Here is a 26,051-nt window from a genome sequence, read left to right on the forward strand (position 1 = left end):
AGTAGATTTTTATTGCCGTTATTGTCAGCATGGAAGCTGAGAGAAAGCTGGCAAGTAATCTAGTACAGAGAAGAATTTTTAAAATAGGTACGTAGTTATTATGAATCCTTTCTTTCGTTTTTTACTGAAGGCCATTGAACACCCAGTTCGAACCAATCAGATTCCACGTCAGATTCCTGAACAGTCCTTCTACACAAAGCCGTTGCCTGGTATTATCATGGGAGGGATTTTGCCCTTCGGATGCATCTTTATACAGCTTTTCTTCATTCTGAATAGTATTTGGTAAGCTGAGGACTAAGTCCTCTTATTCCCATTACCATTCCATGTACTGGCTTTCTCTTTTTGTTTATATGGGTTACTATTTATATCTTATAAATGTAAGCTGTTTTCCAATAATCAGAAATCTTAAGAGACGAAAGGTTATTTTATCTTTTCCATGTGGGAAAGAATAATTGTGATAAGTTATTATTAATCAAGGGCTTATTATTTCTTACTCTTACTTAATTCTCACCTGATTCTCAGACCTCTGTGAGGTGGGTATTACCCCATTTTACAGAGGTGAAAAATGAAGTGTTGGATTTTAAGTAATTTGCCTGTGTCACACAGCTACCGTGTGACAAAAAATAAACCCAAGTCTCTCCAAAGCTATGTTTTTAAATAAGTAATCTGTACTGCTTCAAAAAAGATGCTCTGAGCTCTTGATAGTGGAAATCCAAGCAAGCATTGGAGGAAGGGTTGAGCTTGATGACCTTCAAAGTCATTTCTTATCCCAAGATCCCTTCATTCTTTGATTTCTTGTTCGCACAGAGAAACTCCTAGTGGTAATTTTGAGCCACTCTGTTAGGGTCTATACACTGCAGTATATTATATTTATTTAATCACACTGACATATGTTACAGAAAGTACCAAGGTTCCAGGTAGCATAAAGTCAGAACTAAATTTGAGCCTTGTAGTGATTAGAACCTATGTTTCCTTCCTGATTATTAGCATATTTTCCAAATTCAAATGATTTTATTATATATGAGAAGAAACAATATGTACCAGATGTAATCTTTTCTTAATTTGGCTCTGCCTTTCTGCTAATTTTTTAATCAAATTTGTCGGACTCACTAGTAGACAGACAGACTAAGTACATTTGAATGAAGAGTTTCAGGTTCTACCTGAATAGGAAGACAAAGTCCGATGACATTGATGTACCCCTACTTCCCTTGCTCCACCCCCACCCCATCACTCTCTAAACCTATGAGAATTTGTCTTTGATTCATTGGGGGAAAAGCAGACATTTTCAGTTTAGGAAAAATGTGAAAATATGTCATTTGCTGTGTCAAAAGAGAAGATATTTATAGCTTACCTTGACATGTTTGATTATAGGTCACACCAGATGTATTACATGTTTGGTTTCCTGTTCCTGGTATTTATCATCTTAGTTATTACCTGTTCTGAGGCAACTATACTTCTTTGCTATTTCCACCTATGTGCAGAGGTATGTATTAACAATATTCACTTACGTTAATTCATAGACAGTATTTATAATTTTGGCATAAGGCAGCTTTGAATACTGTTAATTGAAGTAATTCCTGTAAATATATGCTATTAAGGTAAAAATTGACCTAAGTATTCCTAAACCAAATTTAACTTTATTTAAGATTGATTTAAGGTAGTATTCCAGTTCAGTATATTTATTTAGAGCTTAACTTCAAAATGTTAATTTCCTGAGAATAGCATATTATGCTGAATTTTCATTTTTTAGTTTTTAACTAACTTTAAAATTAATATTCTCTTTGTAATATAAATATTTATATACTGAAAATTTAGTGAAAATAAACATTTTAAGTGGAAAATATTAAAACATTTCAGTGATTACATTGTAATGAGTTATATTCATGGCAACATGGCAAAATGATGGGGTCCTTCGGTGATAGGTAGAATTGACTTTTTAAGATTTACGTTGTGTTAAATAATTCTTTTATAGTTATTTTCTGTACAGAAGATAAAATCTAACTTTGTTAAATTTGAGATACTTTTTTAAAAATTTGAGATTAAAGTCACATAGCATAAAATCAGCCAGTTTAAAGTGAACAGTTCAGTGGCACTTGCTACATGTACAGTGTTGTGCAACCACCATCTCTTCCAAAATATTATCATCACCCCTTTAAAAAATCCCATACCCATCAAGCAGTTACTTCCCATTCCTCTCTCCCCTCCAGACCCAAACAACTATCAATCTGCTACAGATTTATCTATTCTGGATATTTCATATAAATGGATTCATATGATATGTGTAGCCTTTTGTGCCTGACTTTCTTCACTTAGCAGAATATTTTAAGATTCATCACATTGGAACACGTGTCAGTGCTTCGTTCCTTTTTATAGCTGAATAATATTCCATTGCATAGATATACACCAGTTTGTCTATCTATTCATTCATTGATGGACATCAGTTTTGTTTCTATCTCCTAGCTGTTGTGAATAGTTCTGCTATAAATATTCGTGTACAAATATTTGTTTGAGTAACTGTTTTCAGTTCTTTTGTGTATATATGTGAGAGTGGAATTGCCGAGTCGTATAGTAATTCTTTGTTTAACTTTTTGGAGAACCATCAAATTGTTTTCCACAGTGGTTGTGCCATTTTACATTCCTACCAGCAATGAACAAGGGCTCTAATTTCTCCACATCCTTGTCAATACTTGCTATTTTCTGTTGTTTTAAATTATAGCCATCCTAGTAGATGTTAAATGGTTTTGATTTTTGTTTCCCCAGTGACTAATGATGATGAGCATCTCTTCTTGTGTATCTTGTTTGGTGAAATATCCATTCGATTCCTTTGCCCATTTATAAGTAGGGTTGTTTATCTTTTTGTTGAACTATAAGATTTCTTTATATATTCTCCTTACTAGACCTTTATCAGATATATGATTTGCAAATCTTTTCTCCCATTCTATAGGTTATTTTTTCGCTTCCTTGGTGCTGACTTTTGCACAAAAGGTTTTAATTTTGATGAAGTCTGATTTTTTTCTTTTGTTGCCGTAGATAAGAATTCATTGCTTAAATCCAATGTCATGAAGATTTAGCTTCATGTTTTCTCCTAAGTGCGTAGTTTCAGATCATGATCCATTTTAAATTAATATTTATATGTGGTATTAGTTAGGGGTCCAGCTTTATTCTTTTGCATGTGCATATCCAGTTTTCCCAACACTTCTAGTTGAAGAGACTATTCTTTCCTTGTTGAATAGTCTTTGCAACCTTGTTGAAAACCCATTGCCCATAGATGTATGGGTTTATCTCTGGATTCTCATTTCTATTCCAGTGGTATATATGCTGTTCTGCCAGTGCCACACTGTTTTGATTACCATGGCTTTGTAGTAAAATTTGAAACTAGGAAGAGCAAGTTTTCCCACTTTGTTCTTTTTGAAGATTATTTTGGCTTCTCAGGGATCCTTGCAATTTCATATAAATTTGAGTATTAGCTTTTCCATTTTTGCAAAAAAAAAAGCTGTTGGAATTTTGATAGGAATTGAATCTGTAGATCACTTTGGAGGGTTTTGCCATTTTAATAATATTAAGTCTAATCCATGAAAACAGATGTCTTTCTGTTTATTTAAATCTTCTTTAATTTCTTTTAGCAGTGTTTTATAGTTTTCAGTGTACAAGTCTTTCACCTCCTTGGTTAAGTTTATTCCTAGACATTTTACTCTTTTGGATGCTGTTATAAATGGAATAATTTTTTAAACTTCCTATTCTGGATCATTCATTGCCAGTGTGTGAAAACACTGATTTTCATATTGACGTTATACCCTACAACTTTGCTGAATTCATCTATTAGCTATAGTAGTTTTGTGTGTGGATTCTTCAGGATTTTCTAATCTTAATAGCTTTTAAAATATATTTATTTTTCACATATTCCAAAGGGTAGACAAGATAGTGAAGTATTTTCTTTTATAAAATCTCCTACTAAGCTATAAGTCACTCTGTAAAAGTAAGAAAAGCTGTTTTTAAAGTGTACCTGATTTATATAGCACAGGGAAATATATACAAGATCTGGTGGCAGCTCATGGTGGAAAAAATGTGACAATGAATATATGTATGTTTATGTATAACTGAAATAGTGCTCTACACTGGAAATTGACACAACATTGTAAACTGATTATAACTCAAAATAAAATTAAAATAAATAAAATAAAATAGAAAAAAATAAAATGTACCTTATTTAAATTATGTTAATAATAGCTAAAAATGGGTTTCAGCCAGGTCTTAATAGAATAATCTTCTTCCTAATATATAGAGTTGACTAGAACATGAGATAAGTAGTAATAATTTTGAATTATGTAACTAAGCTGTTTATTTCTTTTCTTTTTGGGAAGCATACATTTTAAATATAGCCTAATGCTTGATTATTCATTGACTGCCCAAGATTTTTCCATACATTTTCAGCCAGTCTTTAGCTTCATCAAAGATAGGGGGTACTTTTCAGCACCTTTAGTGAGGAGGGAAGTGGGCAAAGTTCTGTATGAGAAAGAGACTGCAATCAATAGTGAAAATTAGGTTTGTAGACTGTTTCACTTAGCTGTGTTTCCTTTATAACTTTATTCTGCTACATATTATCTATTAATTGGAAAGTAACTCTTGATCTTCAATTTTTTCTTTTCCACCAGGATTATCATTGGCAGTGGCGTTCATTCCTTACTAGTGGCTTTACTGCAGTTTATTTCTTAATATATGCAATACACTACTTCTTTTCAAAACTGCAAATAACAGGAACAGCAAGTACAATTCTGTACTTTGGTTATACCATGATAATGGTTTTGATCTTCTTTCTTTTTACAGGTAAGAATTAGAATGACTTATTTTTAGTTAATAAGTTTTCAGGCAAATTAATTATAATTATTTTGCTTTTGTAAAATCCACGAAGGCTTCTGCTCCTCAGTGAGCCCGTGTTTATTTCTCAGCGCAGCTAAGCGTAGTTTGGTCTGTCCCCGCAATGAGGTGAGTATCAGTAAACCGAAGGTGAGAAAACAGAACCGAATGGAAGAAACAAAACAGGGTTCATTGTTGTGCTAAGCATACAGGAGCACCTGGACCAGTACATCTCAGGGTTTTCCCCTGTTGATCTCTTAATAGAACAGCCTTTTTTTTGCTCATTTCAGAAATAGAGTAAAAAGCTCTAGCTACCTAAGTGTAGGAATAAGTAGAAATTGGACAGTTGAAGTCAAGATGAGACAGGGAATAAAGGATATCAAGAAAAGATAATCATAGGACATCCCTTATTCTAGAAGTTTTAAACTGCAAGTTTATATCTCCACTTTAAAATCCAAGTACCTAATGGGATATAGTATGATTTATATTGGTATTTTTACATGCGTATCTTCTCTGTCCACCTAGATAAGTTTTCTGTATCTCAGAGCCTTGTGGGTGATTGGGTGGCATTTGTAGAATGGCTAAACTAAAAAGGAAAATCAGGGAACCTTTGTCACAAAAATGTACATCTAAAATTTTATCTAAGATTGTGTTGCATGCTATGTGAGGGAATATAGGAGCCAAATAGGAAGAAAACTTTTTTAAAAATTAGAGCTTTTCTACTTTTTACTGATCTGTTAATATTTAAGAGAATTAGGTAGGGTTTTAAAGTGCCCCTGTGGCTATATCAGTGTGTAACGAGCTCCAGGCACTCAGGTCAGTTCTGTATTCTAGATCCTTGGTCAGACATAGTGTGGTGGGTGTGTGTGCGGGGTGGAGTGGGGAAACATATCTTGGTGCTGTGTGATAACTTTAGTTCCATAGCCAGAAATCTTAAATGGTCTGTAAAACACTCATAGCCTATGAAACAAGGAGTTACTGTTTTTATGCATCTGCATCTGTGTCCATAAATGCATATATAGAATAATTTCTTCCTTGCTACATACAAAATAATGATCTTGGTGAATGTCTATAGTTTTTCCAGGCATATGATATAATGATGATGTAACCATTATCTGAACTTTATTGTTCTTGATTTTTAAAGTGTCATATTTTCACTTGTTTACAGTAAAATAAATTTTATAACCTAAATTTTGGAACGACATTAAATTGAATCAAGCAGTTAAGCCAGTAACTTTTAGTGAATTTCACTTTGTGGACAAGGTTCTCTACATGGGAGTGCTGAGCCCGTTCAGTGTCTTGCATTTTTCTAAAATGGGGTACATCCATTTATTTCAGGACTCCAAACTGACACCACTTTATTCAAGTCAATCTATTTTATAAAACAAAAGAATTATTCTGTCACATAAGGAAAGATGCCACGTTTAGTATGTACATTATATCTATTCCATATTAAGAACAAAAAAATAATAATTAAAGTATTTTAAGGACAAAATAAACTTTCTTAATGTTGCCAGTATGATGATACATTCTTTTTCTCATCTTAAAATACCTTTTCCTAGTATCTTGAAGTTCTTGCTAAGTGTAAGGATGTTTAAATATATTTATGTTTTCACCATTACTTTTCTGAAATTAACCCCAACCTCTTCCCAAGCCTTAATAATGAACCTTTGACTATCCAAAAGGTATATTTGTGTGTCCTGCAAATACAGATCCTTTGTGTATACATGTATGGTGTAAGAGTGAGTGTAATAACATGTATAACTTCCATAGTAGTATCTCATGTTTAGTCTCTTGACTTAGAAAATCTCCTTTAATACTTTGTATTACATTTAAAACAGTAATGAAAACCATTGAAACTCTAAATATATGAGGTTTAAAATCTTCCTCAAGGGGTATGTGTATTCCCTTCTGTATTTTCTGTACCCCTACCTATTGACTATTTCTCAGGGGGTAATCCTGAAGAAAAATGGTATGCCTGAGTTTTTAAAAATGTGTTAAGCAGTTTCACAATTCAGTATATATCCCCTTGCAAAACAGTCTCTGAATTTATGTTTGGTAAATCTAAGCATGATATAGTTTAAAAGAATATTACACTTAAAGAAAAAGTGATTTTGAGTTCTCGTCTTTTCTTACCAGTTACTTAACCCCTTGGAGCCTCATTTTTGTCAACTGTCTAGCGTTCAGATTTTTTGGAATCTAGAGTGATGAAAATGCCTGAAAATCAAGATATATATTTTTTCATGAATCATCTCATTTACTCTATAGTCTGTGGAGGCATCTAGGGCAAATAAAATTATCTCTGTTTAAGATAAAGAAATGGGCTTGGAGATTCCAAGTTGACTAATCCAAAGATGATAGACACAGCTCATGACAGAGATGCTCTGTTCTCTGGCACCACACCACCTCTCATTTCAGAGGAGGTGTATCTTTGTTATCCCAATCGTATGGCTTTTAATACTTGGTGAAATCTTTTTGAGTTATTTTATTATAATTCTTTGAAAACTGATTATTCTCTATTATGATACTTAGAAGGCATCCCCCATGTAGTTACTCTATGAATCTGATATTCTGATATTTAAACTAGTCATATCATATGTTGAATTAATTAAATAGTAGTTTTCCATTTTGTGGTAAGAAAATATTCTTAAATAGGAAAGAAAAATTGGCATCCTTTTCATCTTTTAATTTTAGTCACTTCCCTGTAATAAGAAAAAGAATATGTATTGTAGAAAGCTTAGGTATTCTTATCGTATGTAAAGTTTTTTCTATTTCTGTAAGAAATTTGATTGGTAGTAGTAGTACTCTATTTTTCAAAAAAGTTTATGGGTCTATGGAATATTCCTCGTAGGTAATAATTTATAGTTTAGTGACTTTTTTAGGGAACCAATCATTTTAAGTCTCTATTTTTTGTGTAAATCATGAAGCTTCCTTTGAAAAGGAGTTTATTTTTGTTTTTTTCTTTTATAGGAACGATTGGCTTCTTTGCATGCTTTTGGTTTGTCACCAAAATATACAGTGTGGTGAAGGTTGACTGAAGAAGCCCAGTGTGTCCAGTTAAAACAGAAATAAATTAAATTCATCAACAAAGACCTGTTTTTGTGGCTACCTTGAGTTTTATCAGACTTATTGGCCTAGTAATCTTTCAGAACAACATAATTCTAAACACACCTCTTCAAATACACCTGTCCCCACAAAATGTGTTCTCAACACTAAAACATTTGTATTGTGATTTGATTAAGTATGTATTCAGTTGTCCTCAGTGAAGAGCAAATTAAAATACTATGTGCATTTGTAAATACAATAGCTATAAAATTTTCAATACTTCTAATGGCAAAATAGAGGAGGCCATGTTAAACAATGCTGATGAAATAAATACAGGACAGTTCATTGTAAATAGGGTTTTCTAGGCTCGGTAGGTGGAAAGAATTATTTTTCTTTGAAGGAAATAACTTTTTATCATGGTAATTTTGAAGGATGATTCGTATGATGTGTATTGGGGGTATGTGGCTTTTAAAAAAAATCTTGTCTTGGTTGCAACTGTTCATATCTTTTCTGTGTTGACTTCATTATTCCCATGGTATTGGCCTTTTAAACTATGTGCCTCTGAGTCTTTCAATTTATAAATTTGTTATCTTAATAAATACTGTAAAAATGTCTTCTTTGCATCATTACCTGTTGTATATTCACAAAGATTCTGTAAATATGTCTATTTACCAGTGGTGTTTTAAAATGATTTATACTATTTTATCAGGTTTTACTGATTTTTATTAGTGTAATACTTTTAGGAGTTTTGATCTAAATGAAATTCCAGTCTCCTGGGCTTTGTAACAAAACTATATTATTCCCTAATAGGCAGTAACAGAAATTTCAGTCTTGTATATCTAGCCAGATAATTGATGTAAATATAGTAGTTAATATGAGCCTTACTGCATTGCCATTAAGGATTTCATATTTTTGACCTGTTTTTCAAAATACAGTATTTTTGATTTTTTTTTAAAAAATCGGTTTTTATGACCTATATACATTGACAAAGACTAGCAAGTCTTCCTCTTTATGATTACGCTGTCTTAATTTGGATTGCACAATTTTATTTCTTAGAGTTAAGAAATAACTTTCTCACATTCCTCTAATTGAAATCCATTTATGTGGAATAGAGAAGTTGGGGATGATTTCAGAAACAGTCTGCTTATATGTATGAGAATATATGTCTTGTATTTTAGGGGCTCAGTGCTCGCAGCTTACAAGAGGAAATCAGATAATGTCATTAAACTTGCAGAACTTGTAAAATTACTAGCTGTTCCTCATATGATGTTGGTGGGCTCTTAATGATTTTATGTTGCTATACATTAAAAAAAAAAACTGACCTATCTGTTCTGAAGAGTGAACAAGCTCTAGTTAACTTCTTACATAGATGGTTTAAGATAGAAAACTCCTTTCAAATTTATCTGTCTCTTGCAGTATATTAGTTTTTTATATATAATACTATTAAAGTACCAATGAGATAGGCTGGTTGACTAAACAAAGAAAAGAGTTTATTTAAAAAAACTCTGGATTTAGATACTAGGCCAGTTTTGTTGGTTAGAGTTAAGTTTCGATTTTTCTTTTCCTTCAGTGAACAATTAGCTTAGTGGTTTCCAAAACAGTCAGCTTACTCTTTTGATACAACTTTTCTTTTTCTTTATACTTTAACCATATTTCACACTTAAGCTGTGGAAAGGCAATTGGAAAAATAAACTGAAAGTATTAAAAGACTTTAGGAGGGAGGAAGGATGAGGAAGGAGACAGTGAAACGGGCGGCAAGACCAGAGGTAAGAAGGGCAGTGGAAGAGCCGGACTCTTCTCTGAGACTTTGGTCACGACTTCTCGAAGAGTCACCTGCCGTGATTTGTTCAGGGAGTTCTCCAGGAAAAAAGCATCCTGATTACAGCCTGTGAGGTGAGTAGTTAGGATCTGAGGCGTTTTCCCTTAGTTTGAGTGCACCCCGGGAAAAGAACATTTGGGCTGCACTGTGGTCTGAGCCCTGTGACTGGGCTTCTCTGAGCTATTGTGAATTACAGCCCACGGAGGATAAAGGGCTTTTTCTGGTCTAGCTTTGTAGAAGTCCTGCTTCTGAAATAACCACAGTTGCTCAAACAACCAAAGAACCTCAGCTGTTTGGAAAGGTTTTTAAGAACCCTCATTAATAAAGATCTTTTCCTTCATACTTCACAATGCACAGTTATTTATCAGGTGTCTGTGCCCCCTCCCCCGACTAAGATTATGAACAAGCCCTTTGGGGACAGGGGCTCTGTCTTACTCATCTTGGTTGCCATGGTGTCACAAACACGGAAGGCAGTCACTGGTCTTCTGAATCTTTTTTCCTTTTCTTGTCACTTCAGAATTTACCTAGTTATGTCATTTTCTAAGTGTCCCTATGCTTGGCTGATGTGATATCTAAGCAATGCCAATATGTAATCTTGGTTAATAATGCTATTTATTTTGCACTTTAAGCTTTGTGCTCTATAAGCAGTGCTTTAATTGGAAGGAGTGACTGGGGAATTGTGAATGTAGACCTTTCTCTGCATCATACTATATGAGGTACGAAGCTTCTGTGAAATTGCTATATGGTCATAAATGAGCATCTGGTTACTTTGTTCTATTGGATGTTTAACTTGAAAATTACCAGTACCTTAAATTTGTGGTATCAATACCTCATATTTTTACATATCCTAGCTAAAATTATGTAATGCCATGAGTCATGAACCACTTTAAAAATTATAAAGCATTACAGATCTTGAAGATGTTCTTTAAGTGATTCATTTTAGAAGGCTTTGTAAAGGCCTGCTTTTTGTTTTCAATGAACAGAATAAGTAACTGCTGTTAACAGAATGAATTTCTTACCTCCTACGGCTAGCAGGACATTCTGGTATGTCATTAATATGTAAATTTAGATCATTAAGAAAATATTTTCTGTATTTGTATTTTTCTCCTATATATAATGACCTACAATGAGACCCATATGTAGAAGATACGCTTTCTCAGATATTTATGCCTTAATAGAATCAAACTTGTTTTTTTATCTCCTTAACTATGTAATCTGCAGTCTAAACACTAGAAATCATTGTTTCTGCACATTCTTCTACCTTTTGAAATTCTGGATTCCTTCAGCCTGCTCATTTGAACTTCACGTCTTTGTTCTTACATTTGATTATCTTTTTTCCCTTTCATTCTTTGACCCACTGATACAGTTAACATTCTCATTAATAATGAATTGTTTTATAAAGAAGAAAACACATGCTCCTTAAAGTGCTGTTCTTTCCTTTGGGTTGTTGTTTGTAATATGGAGCACCTTGTGAATTTGCGTGTCATCCTTGGCGGGAACCATGCTGATCTTCTCTGTCTTTCCAATCTCAGTATATGTGCTGCCAAAGTGGAGCATGTCCTTTGGATATTTTTAGCAAAAAGCAGTCTAGGCCACATGAATGGTCTTGACCATGATAAATAAAAAGCACTATAATCATCGGTCTTTAATTTCCCTGAAAAGTGTTGAAAATTTGTCTAAAAGTGATAGATTGGAGGATTAGCACTCCCTTTTTAAAAGTTAGTTTTTATTGATAACCTTAAGGTCAATGGCATTGTATACATAGAATTCAAGTCTTGATTTTCTTCCTAAATGTAAGCTGGGTGATTTGGGGTTAGCATTATTATCAAAGAAAGTCATAGGCAGGTGAGTCAGTAGTGTGAATTAGGATTTTCTGGCTGATGCCACAGGCAGACAAGTTGTGTTGCAGCGTGTTGACTGGGACTGTCTCATGTTAAGCGGTAAACCAAGCAGATGGGGCTGGGTTCACCACACTGGAGAGTTGCCTGTTTCTTGCTTCAGCAGTGCCTATGTGGAAGGAGCTGGGTACTCAGAATCCAGCCCATGATACTGCCACTGAGCCAGGACCCTTATGCAGGGTCCCCTTTCTGGGCCATCACCACAGGCCTCGGGACACCTTCTGACCCCTCTGCCCTGGATGATGTGGCTTTGGAGAACTTTGCCAGTCGCTTGAGGAGGGACATGATGAGAAACTGATGAAGCTGCAGAACTGAAGTCACAGAACCTTCTTTCAGGACATCAAGAAAGCAAAAGGTAAGAACTGAGAAGAGTTGAGTGCACTGGGAAAATGTGAATCAGTCGTTACGGGGATTGCACAAACTAGCTGCCATCAAAAATGACGCCCCTCCTCCCCCATCCTGTTCTTATGACTTCCTTGAGACCCATTACGTGAATCTATCAAAGAACTGAGCAGTCAACCTGTGCAGAATGGGGGCTCAGGGATCTGGTGTCTTTGACAAACACACCCTGGGAGGCAGTGACAACTATAGCTTAGATTCAGGCTGGCTTCCCTAGAGCCACAGGAGTGATGGCCTTCATCAAGGCAGGGATGTGTCACTGGGTTACCTTTGATCACTCTAGAGGATGTACCCCCACCTCTGTAAGCCTCCTGCCCATGATGTGTGTGTGTAAAGGTGAGCGGAGGTGATGTGGAAGGGCCACAAGTGTTGGGGTCAGATGGGGTATATTTCAGTCCTGCTCTACCACTAATGAGCAGATCCCTTCCACATGTAAAAATTTTGACTAAAATGTTTCCTTTCCATCCTCAGAACTCATAATAATTTTTAAAATACTGATGTTTGACAGCTCCTCTATTATTGTCCTGAATATTACTCAAATTATTGTTTTAACTTTGCAGGCTAATCCTTCCAAATAGATCACAGACTTTTCAAGGGTAGGAACCACAGCTTACGTCATTTTTGATTCAGGCCCAGGGCATAACAGGACTTTGCATATAATAGATTTATATTTGTTGATTGAAACGAGGAATTTAAATGATATGTGATTGATTTTTAAATATTTAAATTGTTTGGTATAATAATGTAAAGACACTATTTCAATATTTTGTTTAGTGCTCAGATTCCAGAACGTGCTATTTTGATTCTGTAAAATTTTGCATTTTAATGTGCATCCAGCAACATTGTCTTGTACACTTGTTCTATGTTCAATGACAGTTGTTAAAACAAATCAGCACTGGCAGAACTTGGCCAGCTTCTCTCTACACTTAGTTTGAACTATTACCCATGGAACCAGCTTAAACATAAAGCTACAAAGAGGCTAATTGAAATCAGAATGCTGGGTCATTTCTCATTCAAACAAAACAGATGGCCCTCCTTGCCACACTTCTGTCAAATTTGGGGGGGAAATGATTAAATGCATTTTTAACTCCCACACATGCTTACCCTGCTCCTTAAAGGAATTATTCACGGCTATTGAAACGCAGGGGGTGCAGGAGGGAGGGCTTTATTAATAGCAGATCTTGTTTCCCTTTATTTTGAAGGTTTAAGGAAAAGTGCTTTAACAGAGATAGTCAGTATTCACAGTTTCAATTTAGATTTTGAATATTTATTTAATTTTCACTTATTCTAACTCAAAAAATTTTTGGACTAGGTAATCCACGCACATGGTAAACAATTGAAAATGTGCAAAGAATACAAGAGAAAAGTAAATCTGCTTTCAACCTCCAGTCACTGACTTCTCTCCGCTGGAGACAATCATTGTTAATGGTTTCTTTCCAGAAACTGAAACTTCATTTTTAATTTACCTACTTGGAACCTCTTTGTTGATACCTATTTAACTGACAGTATTAGTAGTGTTTGGTTTCAGAATTGGCATAAGAGTTGTAAGAAAGCAACTGTGGAGATTGTATTTTTATTGGGCAGAGTATGTTTGGTATATCAGTACAAAGCATCACTTGTTATAAAAGACACCACACTGATTATTTAATAAATATGTAAAGTGGTATACACCACCTCTTAGGACCTGTTTGGGGAAAGAAATTTGAAGAGGAAATTCTCTTGCTCCAACTCCACTACGCAGAGACAGTACATGATGACAGAAGCTCTAATAAAAGATCCCAGCTCACGGAGGCATCAGCTTATCCCACAAATGGCTGTGCAGAAATATGGCCCCTTATTTCCGATCTTTAAAAAACAACTTAAAAACAACTTGATACCTGGCTGAAATGTGCGCCTCCCAGTTTATCTTGATGCTTGCGCACGCACGCGTGCGCAGACACACACACACACACACACACACACACACACACACACACACACACACACACACACACACACACACACACACACACACACACACACACACACACACACACACACACACACACACACACACAGTTTGCCTCAGGAGCTGGGTGCCCCACCTCAGCTTTCTCTCCACGCACACCCCCCACTCTTACCAAAGCATAATTTCAGAAGAAGTCACTATGTGGTTTATTTCTGCCTCAGGTGTGAGTTTTGTTTTTTTACACCTCTTGTCAGGATGGTTGCGTTTTTAACCATATGAGTAACGGTGGATTGAGCTTTGTTTCCTGGGGGAAGAAATCCAAGGATCAGTGTGAGCAGCTGGGGAGCACATTCTTCTCAGCACCCTTGTCATTGCTCCACTGACGTGGCTAACTCCATGCTCTGGAGCTGCCCCCGTGGGTAGGGACTCCCCCTTTGTTCTCCCTCGCTTGTCCTTGGCTGTGGCCGGAAGCCCAGGTGCATGGGTGCCTCAGAGCACACACCCAGCTCAGGCTCAGGGTTCCAGCAATTCCCCAGGCACATCCTGCTGCTCCCAGGCCACCTAGCATAGTCTCAGGAGGCCCTGGCGTCCCCCAACGTGGTGGTGGTGACAGCTTCCAGAGGAAAGGAATGGCCGACCCCAAGCAGTGCCTACGAGTTGGCCTCTTCCACTGGGGGATGTAGCCTGCATTTTATTTTTGGGGGCTACAATAGCTACTTTCAAGGCTGTGAAAAACCTGTAAGATACACTTTGATTCTGACTTATACTTAAAATTCAAATGTTTAATCTTACGGCTGCTTTAAGTTATGTGTGAGTAAATGTATATGAGATTTTATCAGCAAGTAATGAAAGGCTCAATGAGAGTTGGTAAAGATGTCATTTCATAATAAGCCACATTTGCCTGTGCTTCTCTCAATGTTCTAGTTTCATAGACACGGTGGTTTGGCATTGGTAATATTTATCCTAATTTTTCTAGATTTTCCACAATGTATAGGTGTTCTATATATGCATTATAAAGGGTAGCATATCACTCTATTTTGTTAAAATCAGTGTGACCACTAAAGGAAGGAGAGGAATTGCTGGAGGAGGTACACCTTGGGAGATGGACAATGCTGTACCTTAATCTTGCTCCTGGCAAGAAGGAGCTGACCTGGGGTGCATTTGCAGGGTTTGGGTTGCTGATGGGGTGGTAGAGGCAAGCCCGAGCCTCTCTGGCCAAGGCCAGGGACAGTGGTGAAGACCAGGTGGAGGTTGACCAAGCAACATTCATTGACTGGGACCTTCTGGTGAAGGAGCCCTGATCTGTTGGTTTTCTGGTGAATAGAAACATGAATCAAATATAGGAGAGGATGTGGCAGTTGAACGGCAACTGTCCTTGAGACAGAATGTGGGGGGGTTAAGGGAGGACAATGAATTGGTTGGTGTCTGTTGATGGAGACTGACTCCTGCTATCGCTCCGTGAAAAAGGCAAGTGGCCTCTTGACTTCAAGGCAGCTCAAGGTGTCCCCCATGGCTCATGCCTTTCCCTTCCTTGCCTGCACTGCACGGGGCAGGAAGCGGAGCTCCAGCAATCAGTGAGCATCCTGTGAGCGCTGAAGGGGCAAGACTCTAGTGGGTGGGATGCCGAGGGAGGTGGCGGGAGGAAAGTTCCAGAACTCTCCTCAAGAAGATGAGCTGTCCCACAAACTCCCTCTCATCATCAAACAGAACCTGATGAGGCCCTCAGTCACAGGCAGGCTTTAAAAGCTGCTCAGGGCCTGGGTACAAGATGGGCCAAGCCAGGCTGCGGCTCCCGGTGGAGTGTGGCTGAGGCAGCCCTGCAGACTGACTTCTGCCATGTGCGGAGCTGCAGATCAGTGTCCCCGTGGCCCAGGCAGAGCACATCCTGCTGAAAAACCGGACGTCAGTGCTCACTAGGGCACAGGAGATCTACCTTGTAATTTCTTAAGATTTCCGGCAGTTTTGAGGTTTGCTGGGCTTTGGTGGCCAGTTACTTCCTGAGGAAGGGTGGTCCAAGAAACTGTTTAGATCCTATAGAAATGGCGGGCTTTCAAAGGGATAAATAAAACAGCCTCCTTTCTCCCTTCCCTGTCCTCCCTTCCCTGTCCTCCCTTCCCTCTCCGCAGAAGCACCAAAACTCCTCAACTGGCAAAGAATCGAAGCACATTTCTCTACCAGGGACCAGGATACAGCTCTCTCTCTATTTTTTCTGACAAGAATCATTTTTTTTTTCTTTCTCTCTCTCTCTCTCTCTTTTTTTTTTTGAGAGAATTGTAAATTTATATGCAATTGTAAGAAACAACACAGATGGACCCTGTATTCTCTTTGCCAGTTCCCCCCAGTGGTAACATCTTGCAAAACCATATAGCACAATATCAAAATCAGGACATTGACTTTGATATGTGAAGATACAGAACATTTCCATCACCAAAAAGATCCCTTAGGTTGCCCTTTTATAGCCACCCCCACCTCCCTTTCCCACTTCCCACTATTAATCTGTTTTCCATTTCTATAATTCTGTCACTACAAGAATATCATTTAATGACTCAAGCAATATGTGACCTTTGGGACTGGCTTTCTTCTCTCAGTGTAAGTCTCTGGAGATTCATCCCGGTTGCTGTGTTTTATGGCTGAGAATATTCCAGGGTGTGGATGTTTCAGAGTTTGTTTCCCGCATTGAAGGACATCGGGATTGTTTCCAGTTTGGGGCTATTACAAATAAAGCCTCTCTGAACATTTTTATATAGATTTTTATGTGAACATAAGTTTTCATTTCTCTGGGATAAATGCCCAAGAGTGAAATACAGAATCAAATGGTAGCTACATGTTTAGTTTTATAAGAAACTGCCAAACTGTTTTACAGAGTGGCTGTACCATTTTACATTCCCACTGGGAGCATATGAATGATCTAGTTTCTCCACATTCTCACCAGTGCTTGGTGATGTCACTATTTTTTATGTTCTGATAGGTGTATAGTGGCATCTAATTGTGGTTTCAGCTGGTGTTTTCATTATGGCTACTGATGTCAGACTTCTTTCATGTGCTTATTTGCCATCTTCGGTGAAATGTCTGTTCATATCTGTTGCCCACATTCTAGTTGGATTTTTTGTTTTCTACTGTTGTGTTCAGCTCTCCTTTTTTGTAACATGAATCTATGGCAGATTGCAGGGTGGAGGCCAGCAGGGAAATTAACCCAATAATCTTTTTTTTTGCACTTTTTTTTAACATTTTTTTATTGAGTAATAGTCATTTTACAATGTTGTGTCAAAATTCGAATTTTACAATGTTGTGTCAAAGTGTAGAGCACAATTTTTCAGTTATACATGAACATACATAGATTCATTGTCAGTTTTTTTTTCTCTGTGAGCGACGACAAGATCTTGTATATATTTCCCTGTGCTATACAGTATAATCTTATTTATCTATTCTACATTTTGAAATCCCAGTCTGTCCCTTCCCACCCCCCCACCCTTCACCCCCTTGGCAACCACAAGTCTGTGAGTCTGTTTCTGTTTTGTATTTATATATATATAAACGTGATCTCATATGGTATTTTTCTTTCCCTTTCTGGCTTGCTTCACTTAGAATGACATTCTCCAGGGACATCCATGTTGCTGCAAATGGTGTTTTTTATGGCTGAATATTATTCCATTGTATAAAGATACCATATCTTCTTTATCTAGTCATCTGTTGATGGACATTTAGGCTGTTTCCATGTCTTGGCTATTGTAAATAGTGCTGCTATGGACATTGGGGTGCAGGTGTCATCCTGAAGTAGGGTTCCTTCTGGATATATGCCCAGGAGCAGGATTCCTGGGTCATATGGTAAATCTATTCCTAGTCTTTTGAGGAATCTCCATACTGTTTTCCACAGTGGCTGCACCAAACTGCATTCCCACCAGCAGTGTAGGAGGGTTCCCTTTTCTCCACAGCCTCTCCAGCATTTGTCATTTGTGAATTTTTGAATGATGGCCATTCTGACTAGTATGAGGTGATACCTCATTGTAGTTTTGATTTGCATTTCACTGATAATTAGTGATATTGATTTTTTTCATGTGCCTATTGATCATTTGTATTTCTTCCTTGGTGAGTTGCTTGTTTAGGTGTTCTGCCCATTTTTGGATTGGGCTGTTTGTTTTTTTCTTATTGAGTCGTATGAGCTGCTTATATATTCTGGAGATCAAGCATTTGTCTGTTTCATTTGTAAAAATGTTCTCCCATTCCGTAGGTTGTCATTTTGTTTTATTTATGGTTTCCTTTGCTGTGCAGAAGCTTGTAAGTTTAGTTAGGTCCCATTTGTTTATTCTTGCTTTTATGTCTATTGCTTGGGTAGACTGTCCTAGGAGAAAATTTTTGAGATGTATGTGAGATAATGATTTGACTATATTTTTGTCTAGGAGGTTTATTTATCTTGTCTTATGTTTAAGTCTTTGATCCATTTTGAGTTTATTTTTGTGTATGGTGTTAGGGAGTGTTCTAGTTTCACTGAAGAAAAAGAAAGAGGCTGGAGGAATAACTCTCCCAGACTTCAGACAATACTATAGAGCTACAGTAATCAAGACAGCATGGTATTGGTACAAAAACACACATATAGACCAGTGGAACAGAATAGAGAGCTCAGAAATGAACCCACAAACTTGGTCAACTAATCTTCGACAAAGGAGGCAAGAATATACAATGGAATAAAGACAGTCTCTTCAGCAAATGGTGTTGGGAAAACTGGACAGCAGCATGTAAATCAGCCCAATAATTTTGTTGGTCTTTGCTTATTCCCTAGATCTCTTCCCCAAAGATTATTAGCAAGTGGGAAGGAAGAGCACTTGCATTTGAATCCTAGCTTTCTGCTCTGAATGGGGCGACAGTTGCCTATAGGAAGGTAGCCTTTCTTTCCTGTGTATGTTTACAGTGGCTTAGGAGCAGGGGTGAATATCTCTTCTCCAACCCACTATCTGAGAGGGGGAATGAAGGAAGGGAGAAATTAAGTTTCATAGTGACTGGCTCCTTGATCTCCCTCTGTGACCACAAGACCCCATGAGCCTTAAATCAGTGCTTCTCAAACTTCCATGTGCATGTGAATCACCTTGGAGATCTTAAGATGGGGATTCTAATTCAGCAGGCCTGGGATGGATCCAGAGTTTCTGCATGTCTCACCAGCTCCAGGTAATGCAATGCTCCCAGTTCCAGGCCCACATTTGAGTAGAAGGGGCCTAAAGAGCCCCTCCCTCTCACAGAGGAGGAAACTGAAGCCCAGGTAAGTTAAGCAATTTAGCCAAAATCACAAAATCCACAACCAGCTCCCCTCTCACCCCCATCACGACCTTCACTGGCAGCACCCACACACCCTACCACCTGCTTAGGGAAAATGACATTTTTCTCAGGAAACAGCCAGAAAATCCTGACCTAGGATGTATCTAATTCAATGAATTAATGCAATTTCCTCCAGAGAGTTCTGCAGTTTTGGTCTGGTCTTAAGTGGTTTTGTGTCCACTAAGCAGATTCCAGGCTATATCAATAAAAGTAAGCACCTATTCTATGAACCCAATTTCATGAAACCAGCCCACTAAAAATTTCCAGGGTATGTGAGAGTGATATGCTATCAATCTGGTTACCAGCTGTTAGGGGCTAAATTGTGTCCCCCCAGAAATTCATATGTTGAAGTCCTAACCCCCAGTACCTTGGAATGTGACTATATTTAGACATAAAGCCTTTGAAGAGGTAATTAAGTTAAATGAGATCACTAGGGTGGGCCTAATCCAATCTGACTGGTGTCCTTATAGAAGAGGAGATTAGGACACAGACACACAGAGGGAAGACAGCCATTTACAAGTCAAGGAGAGAGGCCTCAGGAGAAACCAAACCTGCCAACACCTTGATCTTGGACTTAACGGCCTCAAAACTGTGAGGAAATCAATTTCTGTTTTTTAAACCACCCAGTCTGTGATACTTTGTTATGGCAGCCCTGCAAAACTAATATACCAGCTAATAAAATGGGGACAGAGGGAAGGTAGCAAAAATTCCTTGGCATGTTCTGCAGGAAAGTGCTGGAGGGTGGCCATCTTTCAGCAGCAGGATGCCAGGTTGCACATCCTGGTTTCTGAGAAGATGAGGACAAGGCAAAGCAGAATTCCCACTCTTCCAAATGCACACACTGCCCCAGTAAGAGATCTTTTTTTTAAACTTCTTCTGGCCAGCTGATTAAAAAAAGAGAGACAGAGGGAGAAAGTTTAGAGCAGCACTATTCACGATAGCCCAAAGGCGTAAACAACCCAAATGATCACCAACAGATGAACAGCTAGACCAAATGTGGCCTAGCCATACCATGGAATGTTCAGCCTGGAATTCTGATGCATGCTGCAGCGTGGATGAACCTTGAAGACGTTATGCTAAAGGAAATAAGCCTGTCACAGAAGGACAAATGTTGTACAATTTCATTCATATAAGATACCCAGAGTAGTCAAATTTATAGAGACAGAAAGTAGAATAGGACTGAGCAGGGGTTGGAGTTATTATTTAATGGGTACTGAGCTGATGTTTGGGAAGATGAGAAGTTTTAGGTACAGATAGTTATGATGGTTATACAGTATTATTAATGTACTTAATGCCACTAAACTGTACTCTTAAAAATAATATTATGTTATATATTCTACCACAATTTTACCAATTTGGCATAATCCTAAAAATTTTTTTAAATTTATCAAAAAAGGGAGAAAAAAATACCCTTCAGGAGTTGTACTCAGTTTCAGCCTCTTAGCTGGGCAGAGTCTTGCTGGGAAAGGAAGACGGAATTTTGGATCTTGGGGTTGGGGAGTGAGTTCAGACCGTGGGGGTGTGTAAGAGAGAAGATTTATATGGCCTCAGGAAAGTTAGGGTGTCAGGAGGTCAGAGAAAAGAGAATTGGAAAGGTCCAATGACAGGCTTCACCTCTTTTAAATTTTTTTCCCCCAACAGATTATTTTTTCATCCCTCCCTAACAGGACTTGCTCTTCTCCATACTTACCTACTCCAAGTTGAACTTTTGAGCCTCCAGGCATCCGCGCCACTCTCATTTTACTCCTGTTTACCTCTTTACCTGTTAGAATATAAAATTCTGAAAGGTGAAATATGACTTCCAGGCAAAGATAAAGTGCTTGCATGTTAAAGATTTTATTTAACTTATTAATGAAAGAACAAGTGAGATTAAAACCAGGTGAGATGCGATTTAGACTTGCAGGGATTTACATTCTCTACTGGACAAGGTTCTTTGGCCTTGCTGGGAACAGGACTCGTTGGCATCACTAGAGATAAGAAATGTTTACATGACTATCTGTTTTCTACAAGTTTACTTTTCTCTCTACAGAATTGTATACTAGTCCAATTAAAGACAATCAGAGGTGCATGGACCCTTATAGGATCTGGTCTTCCTGGATGGTCTGGGACACAACACTCCAGCCTTTCACTGGAAGGATACTAATAATCTCTTTTGCCCATTTCCAAATTTTTGACAATTTTCCTTGTATATCTACTTTGCAATGTGTAAGTGGAAAGTCTCCTTGAGTTCTCATCCAACATTGTGGGTCAGGGAATCTGTCACTAAATCCTGATTGCACCTGAACTCAAACCTCTGGGATTCTGGTCCATCCTGTCTTTCCTGGGCTCAGCAGAAGTTGTGCTATTAGCTGACCACTTTCTAAGGCCACCAGAGCCCGACTTGATCCATATATACATCCCGGGGGACCCACTTGGTGACTGAGGGGAAAACAACCCTCTGCCAACGTTCCAGAATTTTCTGCCTCAGTATTTGCCATTTTGTCTTGTGGCAAAAATACTGAACATGGTCCCTGGTGACAGAAACACACAGGGAGGTGCCAGGTGACGACTAAGACAGTGACTAAGAGAGACAGCTGCCAGCCAGAGACGCCAAGGATGGCCAGCAAGTCAGAAGAAGCTGGGAGAGGTAAGAAAAGGCCCTCGCCTACAGGTTTCAGTGGGAGTGCAGCCCAGCTGACACCTTGATTTTGGATCTCTAGCCTCCAAAACTGAGAGAACAAATTTCTGTGGTTTTCAGCCTCCTGTTTTATGATTATTTGCTATAGCAATGCTAGGAAACTCAAACAGTAGGTAACCAAAAATGTCCCATATTCAGTAAGCAATGAAATGTGCTCTGAAATGGGAACAGAGTTGGAATATAAATGTCCATCCGAGGGAGCTGTAGAGCCTTCCTTCCTGGTTTCTATTTTGACTCTAACCCAGATGATGGACACAAAAAAGCTGTTTTCAGGGGGTGTCTCTCAACCACCTTTCAAAGTAGTTTTGATTATTTTCAGTTTCTGTTCTATTGAGCTATGGATTCAGACCATGAATGCCTTTATTGCATTGAAGGCTTCTGACCTGAGGGTTTGGTTAAAAGTGAAGAACTCTGAGAGTGACAGGCGCTGACTGACCCGCTAACCCACTCCGACCGTCCTAGTCCAGCTGGACGCTGGGCAGTGTCATTGACAACAGCTTTAATGAAGAGGATGTGTCCAGGCTGCCTGCAGCTTTTGACAATGGGGTATTCCCGGGGGACAGGAATCGGGGGGTTTTTTTGTATTTTTTCAGGGGACAGGAAGCCACCAATCTGCTATTCTCTGGAAATTACTATCTGGACTGACAACATGGAAATGTTCTCAATCTGTTCGCTACTTCATGCCAAGCCTCTGAGGGATTTGATTTTCTGAGCCGCTTCTTCCTGAAAGTCTGTGGGCTCTCGGTGTGGTTCCCAGACCAGTAGCATCAGCATCACCTGAGGACTTGTTAGAAAGGCACATTTTCAGGCCCAGCCCCAGACCTGCATCAGGAACTCTGCAAGTGGGGCCCAGGTGAGGCAATTCTGACCCTCAGTTCCATCGAGGTGATTCTGATGCCCCTCAGTGTCTGAGAACCAAAGCTTGAACCTGCTGCCATCTGCGGCAGTGCGTTTTCTTAAGGCACTTACTTGCCTTTCTAGCTGCTGCTTCACTGCATCCGTCCTGGCTGGTTCCTCCTTTATCCCCCTGCATGTGTGTGCGTGTGTGTGTCTGTGAGTGCACATGTGTGTGTGCAGAGCATGCACTCTTTCAGCAGACGTCCAGGAAAGGGTCTCCTGTGTCAGTTTGGATCTAGATGGGTCTGAAGCTCTTATGGAGGAGGGTGTGTATCGCTGGGCCTTGCCCTGGCTTTTATGCTGTAGGAACAAGAAGAAAGACACTGGAAACAGGGGGAAAAGTATCACCTGCTGTGTCCTTCCAGTGCCTGCTACTGAAAATACTTACCTCTGGGACAGGAGGCAAAGGAGAAATGTTTACAAGATCCAGCTCCAGCATCACAGGGCAGGGCAAAGAAGGGTGGATTTGGAGCCATGAGGCAATAAACTGATAACTGGCACAAATGGGATATACTGCATTGGTGCCAGTTATGGGATATATTGCAATGGAAGTACCAATAAAGTTATATATTTATACTAAGAAAATTCATTCACGTTAGAGCTCCAGTGGTAACACTCTATGGAGAACTCTCAAACCATCTCTAGTCCTATCCATTCACCCAAGTTCTTTTCCAGCCTGGGAACCACTTTCTCTGATGAAAGTTCACATCCGCATGTTTGGAATTCAGATACACAGAATTTAGCTAATTCTGCTGCTGTCATCTGTATATGTAAGGCCCTTCTCCTCTTTTATTTTTATCTTAATTTACAAAACTTGTTACTCCATCCTCCTGTAATACGTTTGGTGAATGTCCTTAAATATGTACATATGTACATCATTCTGAAAAATACACAGAATTGTTTCGTGTATGTGTTTTATATATACATATATGTACACATACATACATATGTACACACATACAGTGCTGGGCTATGGGTCTCATTCTGTTTTATTTTTCTCTTGTCCACAGCATGATCTACCCAATGCTAACCGCTGTGTAGCGCTCCCCAGGATGCACCCAGCACAGTTTGTCTGCCCTTCCCTTTGATATTTCTAGGCTGACTCCAGCAGCCTGCTCCCCTAAACTGCTGGGATGAACATCCTTGTCCACCTCCTCTTACAGACCTGGGTAAACTTTCTGAGTTGCACCCAGGTGTGGGATTGCCAGGTCACAGAGTGTCCACCTAGGAATTCTACTGAGTTCTGCTGAGCTGCTCTCCAGAAGACAGCATAGGCTACACCCCGTCTGTACTGCGTGCTAATTTCCACCTCCCTACATCTTTCTCAACAATTGCTATCACCTGGCTTGCTAGTTTTTCCTATGTTGTGGGTGTAAAGTGGAATCTCATTTTACATAATTTGCATTTCTCTAACAGTGAGGTTGAGCACGTCTTTGTATTTTCCCTTTTATGTCCTTGGCCCATTGTTCTACTGAGTTCCTGACTCTTTTAGGGGAGCGGTTAATTTCCTTGTATATTCTAGATAAGATGTCAGTGTATTTAACTGTAAAGACCCAGGAAGTTAAGTATTTTAGGCTTTGCAGGCCACTAGTTCTCTGCTGCACCAGTTCATCTCCGCCACTATAGCAGGGAGCAGCCATAGATGACATGTAATGAATGAGCTGGACTTTGTTCCAGTAACATTTTACTTACACGAGCAGGTGGCAGGGCTCGATTTGCTTGGGAGCCATGGCTTGCTGACCTCTGTTCTAGATGTTACTTCCTTGCTGGATTTTGATGTAATAGTTCTCCTCTCCTGCTCTGTCTGTGGTGACCTTGGTTGACTAAAACTGTTTAATTTAATGGGTTCAAATTCACCGTTTTTTGTCTCAGTTTGTGCTTTTAGGATTTATTTAAGAATTTCTTCTTTACTGTGCTATACCAGAGATAGACACATTGTAATCGACTATACTTCAGTTTTAAAAAGCTCTTCTCAACCTCAAGATAACAGGTATCTGACATTTTTTTTCTATTGGTTTCAATATTTTTACCTTTCACATTTTAGACTATCCAAAATCGACCTTTGTATAATGTTATTTTCCTCCTTATAGTAAACTGGTTTTCTACCACCATCTGTTAAATAATTTATCCTTTCCCCACAGGTTTGTGGTGTTGACAATCATATATTAGTTTCCATATATAAATGGATCTATTTTTGAACTTTTTATTCTGTCCCACTGGTTTATTTACCTATTCCTCTGCCAATACCACATCGTTTTTTGTTTTTTGTTCTTGTTTTTACTATGGCTTTGTAGCCTGTCTTCATATCTCATGGTGTGACTTTGGTCACGTCTCCTTTCAAAGGCCCATGAATCACACCTATTTCGAAGATGCAGACTTCTTTATACCTTTTTTGCTCCCACTGGGCTTCAAGCCATTTACAGGAAAAAGCAAGAAATATGAAGTCAGGCAAGCTCTAAGTGGCAACTCCCTATTGAATATTGTTCAGCTACTATTTCTTGAATACCTGCTGAATTAGGACTCCTGGTTTCAGGAGTCGAAAACCCAGCTCAAACTATATTCATTAAAAATTTGTAGGCACATTGGCTCATGTAGCTGGAAATTCCAATGAACGGCTCTAGGATTCAAACAATATCATTAGGGCCCTCTCTACTCTCTCCAGTTCTCTTCTCTGCTTTTCTCTGCTACCTGCATTCTCAGGTCATCTCCTCCCCAGAGCAGCCTAGATGGTGCTGCTATCAGGCTTACAGTGTCCTGACTGTTCCTGCTATCGGAAGAAACTCCTTTCTCACTAAGCATTCGTATGTACCTCCCCAAAATGGACTCTGATTGCCTGATTGGGTCACATGCCCACCCGTGGATCAATCGAGGTGGCAGAGAAGATGAATGACAGCCCCACTGATTTTAGGGGAAGGGCATTCTCAAAAGGAAAGATGCTGGGTGGACCAAGATGTCTGTCCCACCTCCCGCCTACCATGCTACTAGAATCCTCACAACCCTGCTGTGGGAGGGACACAAGGCTCAGAGAGTTTGTATTACTTGGAAAACCCCCACAATCTACAAGAGGCCAAGCTGGGAGTAACAACCCTGTCTGTCCTTGTTAATACTGGCCTCTTTCCACTACATCACATGGCCACTTGATTATATTGCTGTCCCTTCAAACCCACCGTGGCACAAAGTAAGTTAATAATTTTTCCTAAAAGCATG

General features: G+C 38.7%; 1 protein-coding gene and 1 non-coding gene across 2 annotated transcripts in view; one reads left to right on the top strand and one right to left on the bottom strand.

Annotated features, from left to right (window-relative positions):
- Positions 1-8,513, top strand: part of TM9SF2 (transmembrane 9 superfamily member 2) — a 52,656-nt gene extending 44,143 nt beyond the window's left edge. The window contains exons 14-17 of the mRNA XM_006208317.1: positions 131-282; positions 1,372-1,483; positions 4,653-4,824; positions 7,825-8,513. Of these exons, the coding sequence (XP_006208379.1) occupies positions 131-282; positions 1,372-1,483; positions 4,653-4,824; positions 7,825-7,892 (504 nt within the window). The 3' untranslated portion in view covers positions 7,893-8,513. The remainder of the gene's footprint in view (positions 1-130; positions 283-1,371; positions 1,484-4,652; positions 4,825-7,824) is intronic.
- A 2,657-nt stretch (positions 8,514-11,170) lies between these two features.
- On the bottom strand, positions 11,171-11,275 carry LOC116283240 (U6 spliceosomal RNA). Its single transcript, XR_004192801.1, has one exon. It is a non-coding gene; the product is annotated as a U6 spliceosomal RNA (small nuclear RNA).
- Positions 11,276-26,051: the final 14,776 nt, after the last annotated feature.

The sequence above is a fragment of the Vicugna pacos genome, chromosome 14, assembly GCF_048564905.1.
Source record: "Vicugna pacos chromosome 14, VicPac4, whole genome shotgun sequence".
NCBI classification, from domain to species: domain Eukaryota; kingdom Metazoa; phylum Chordata; class Mammalia; order Artiodactyla; family Camelidae; genus Vicugna; species Vicugna pacos.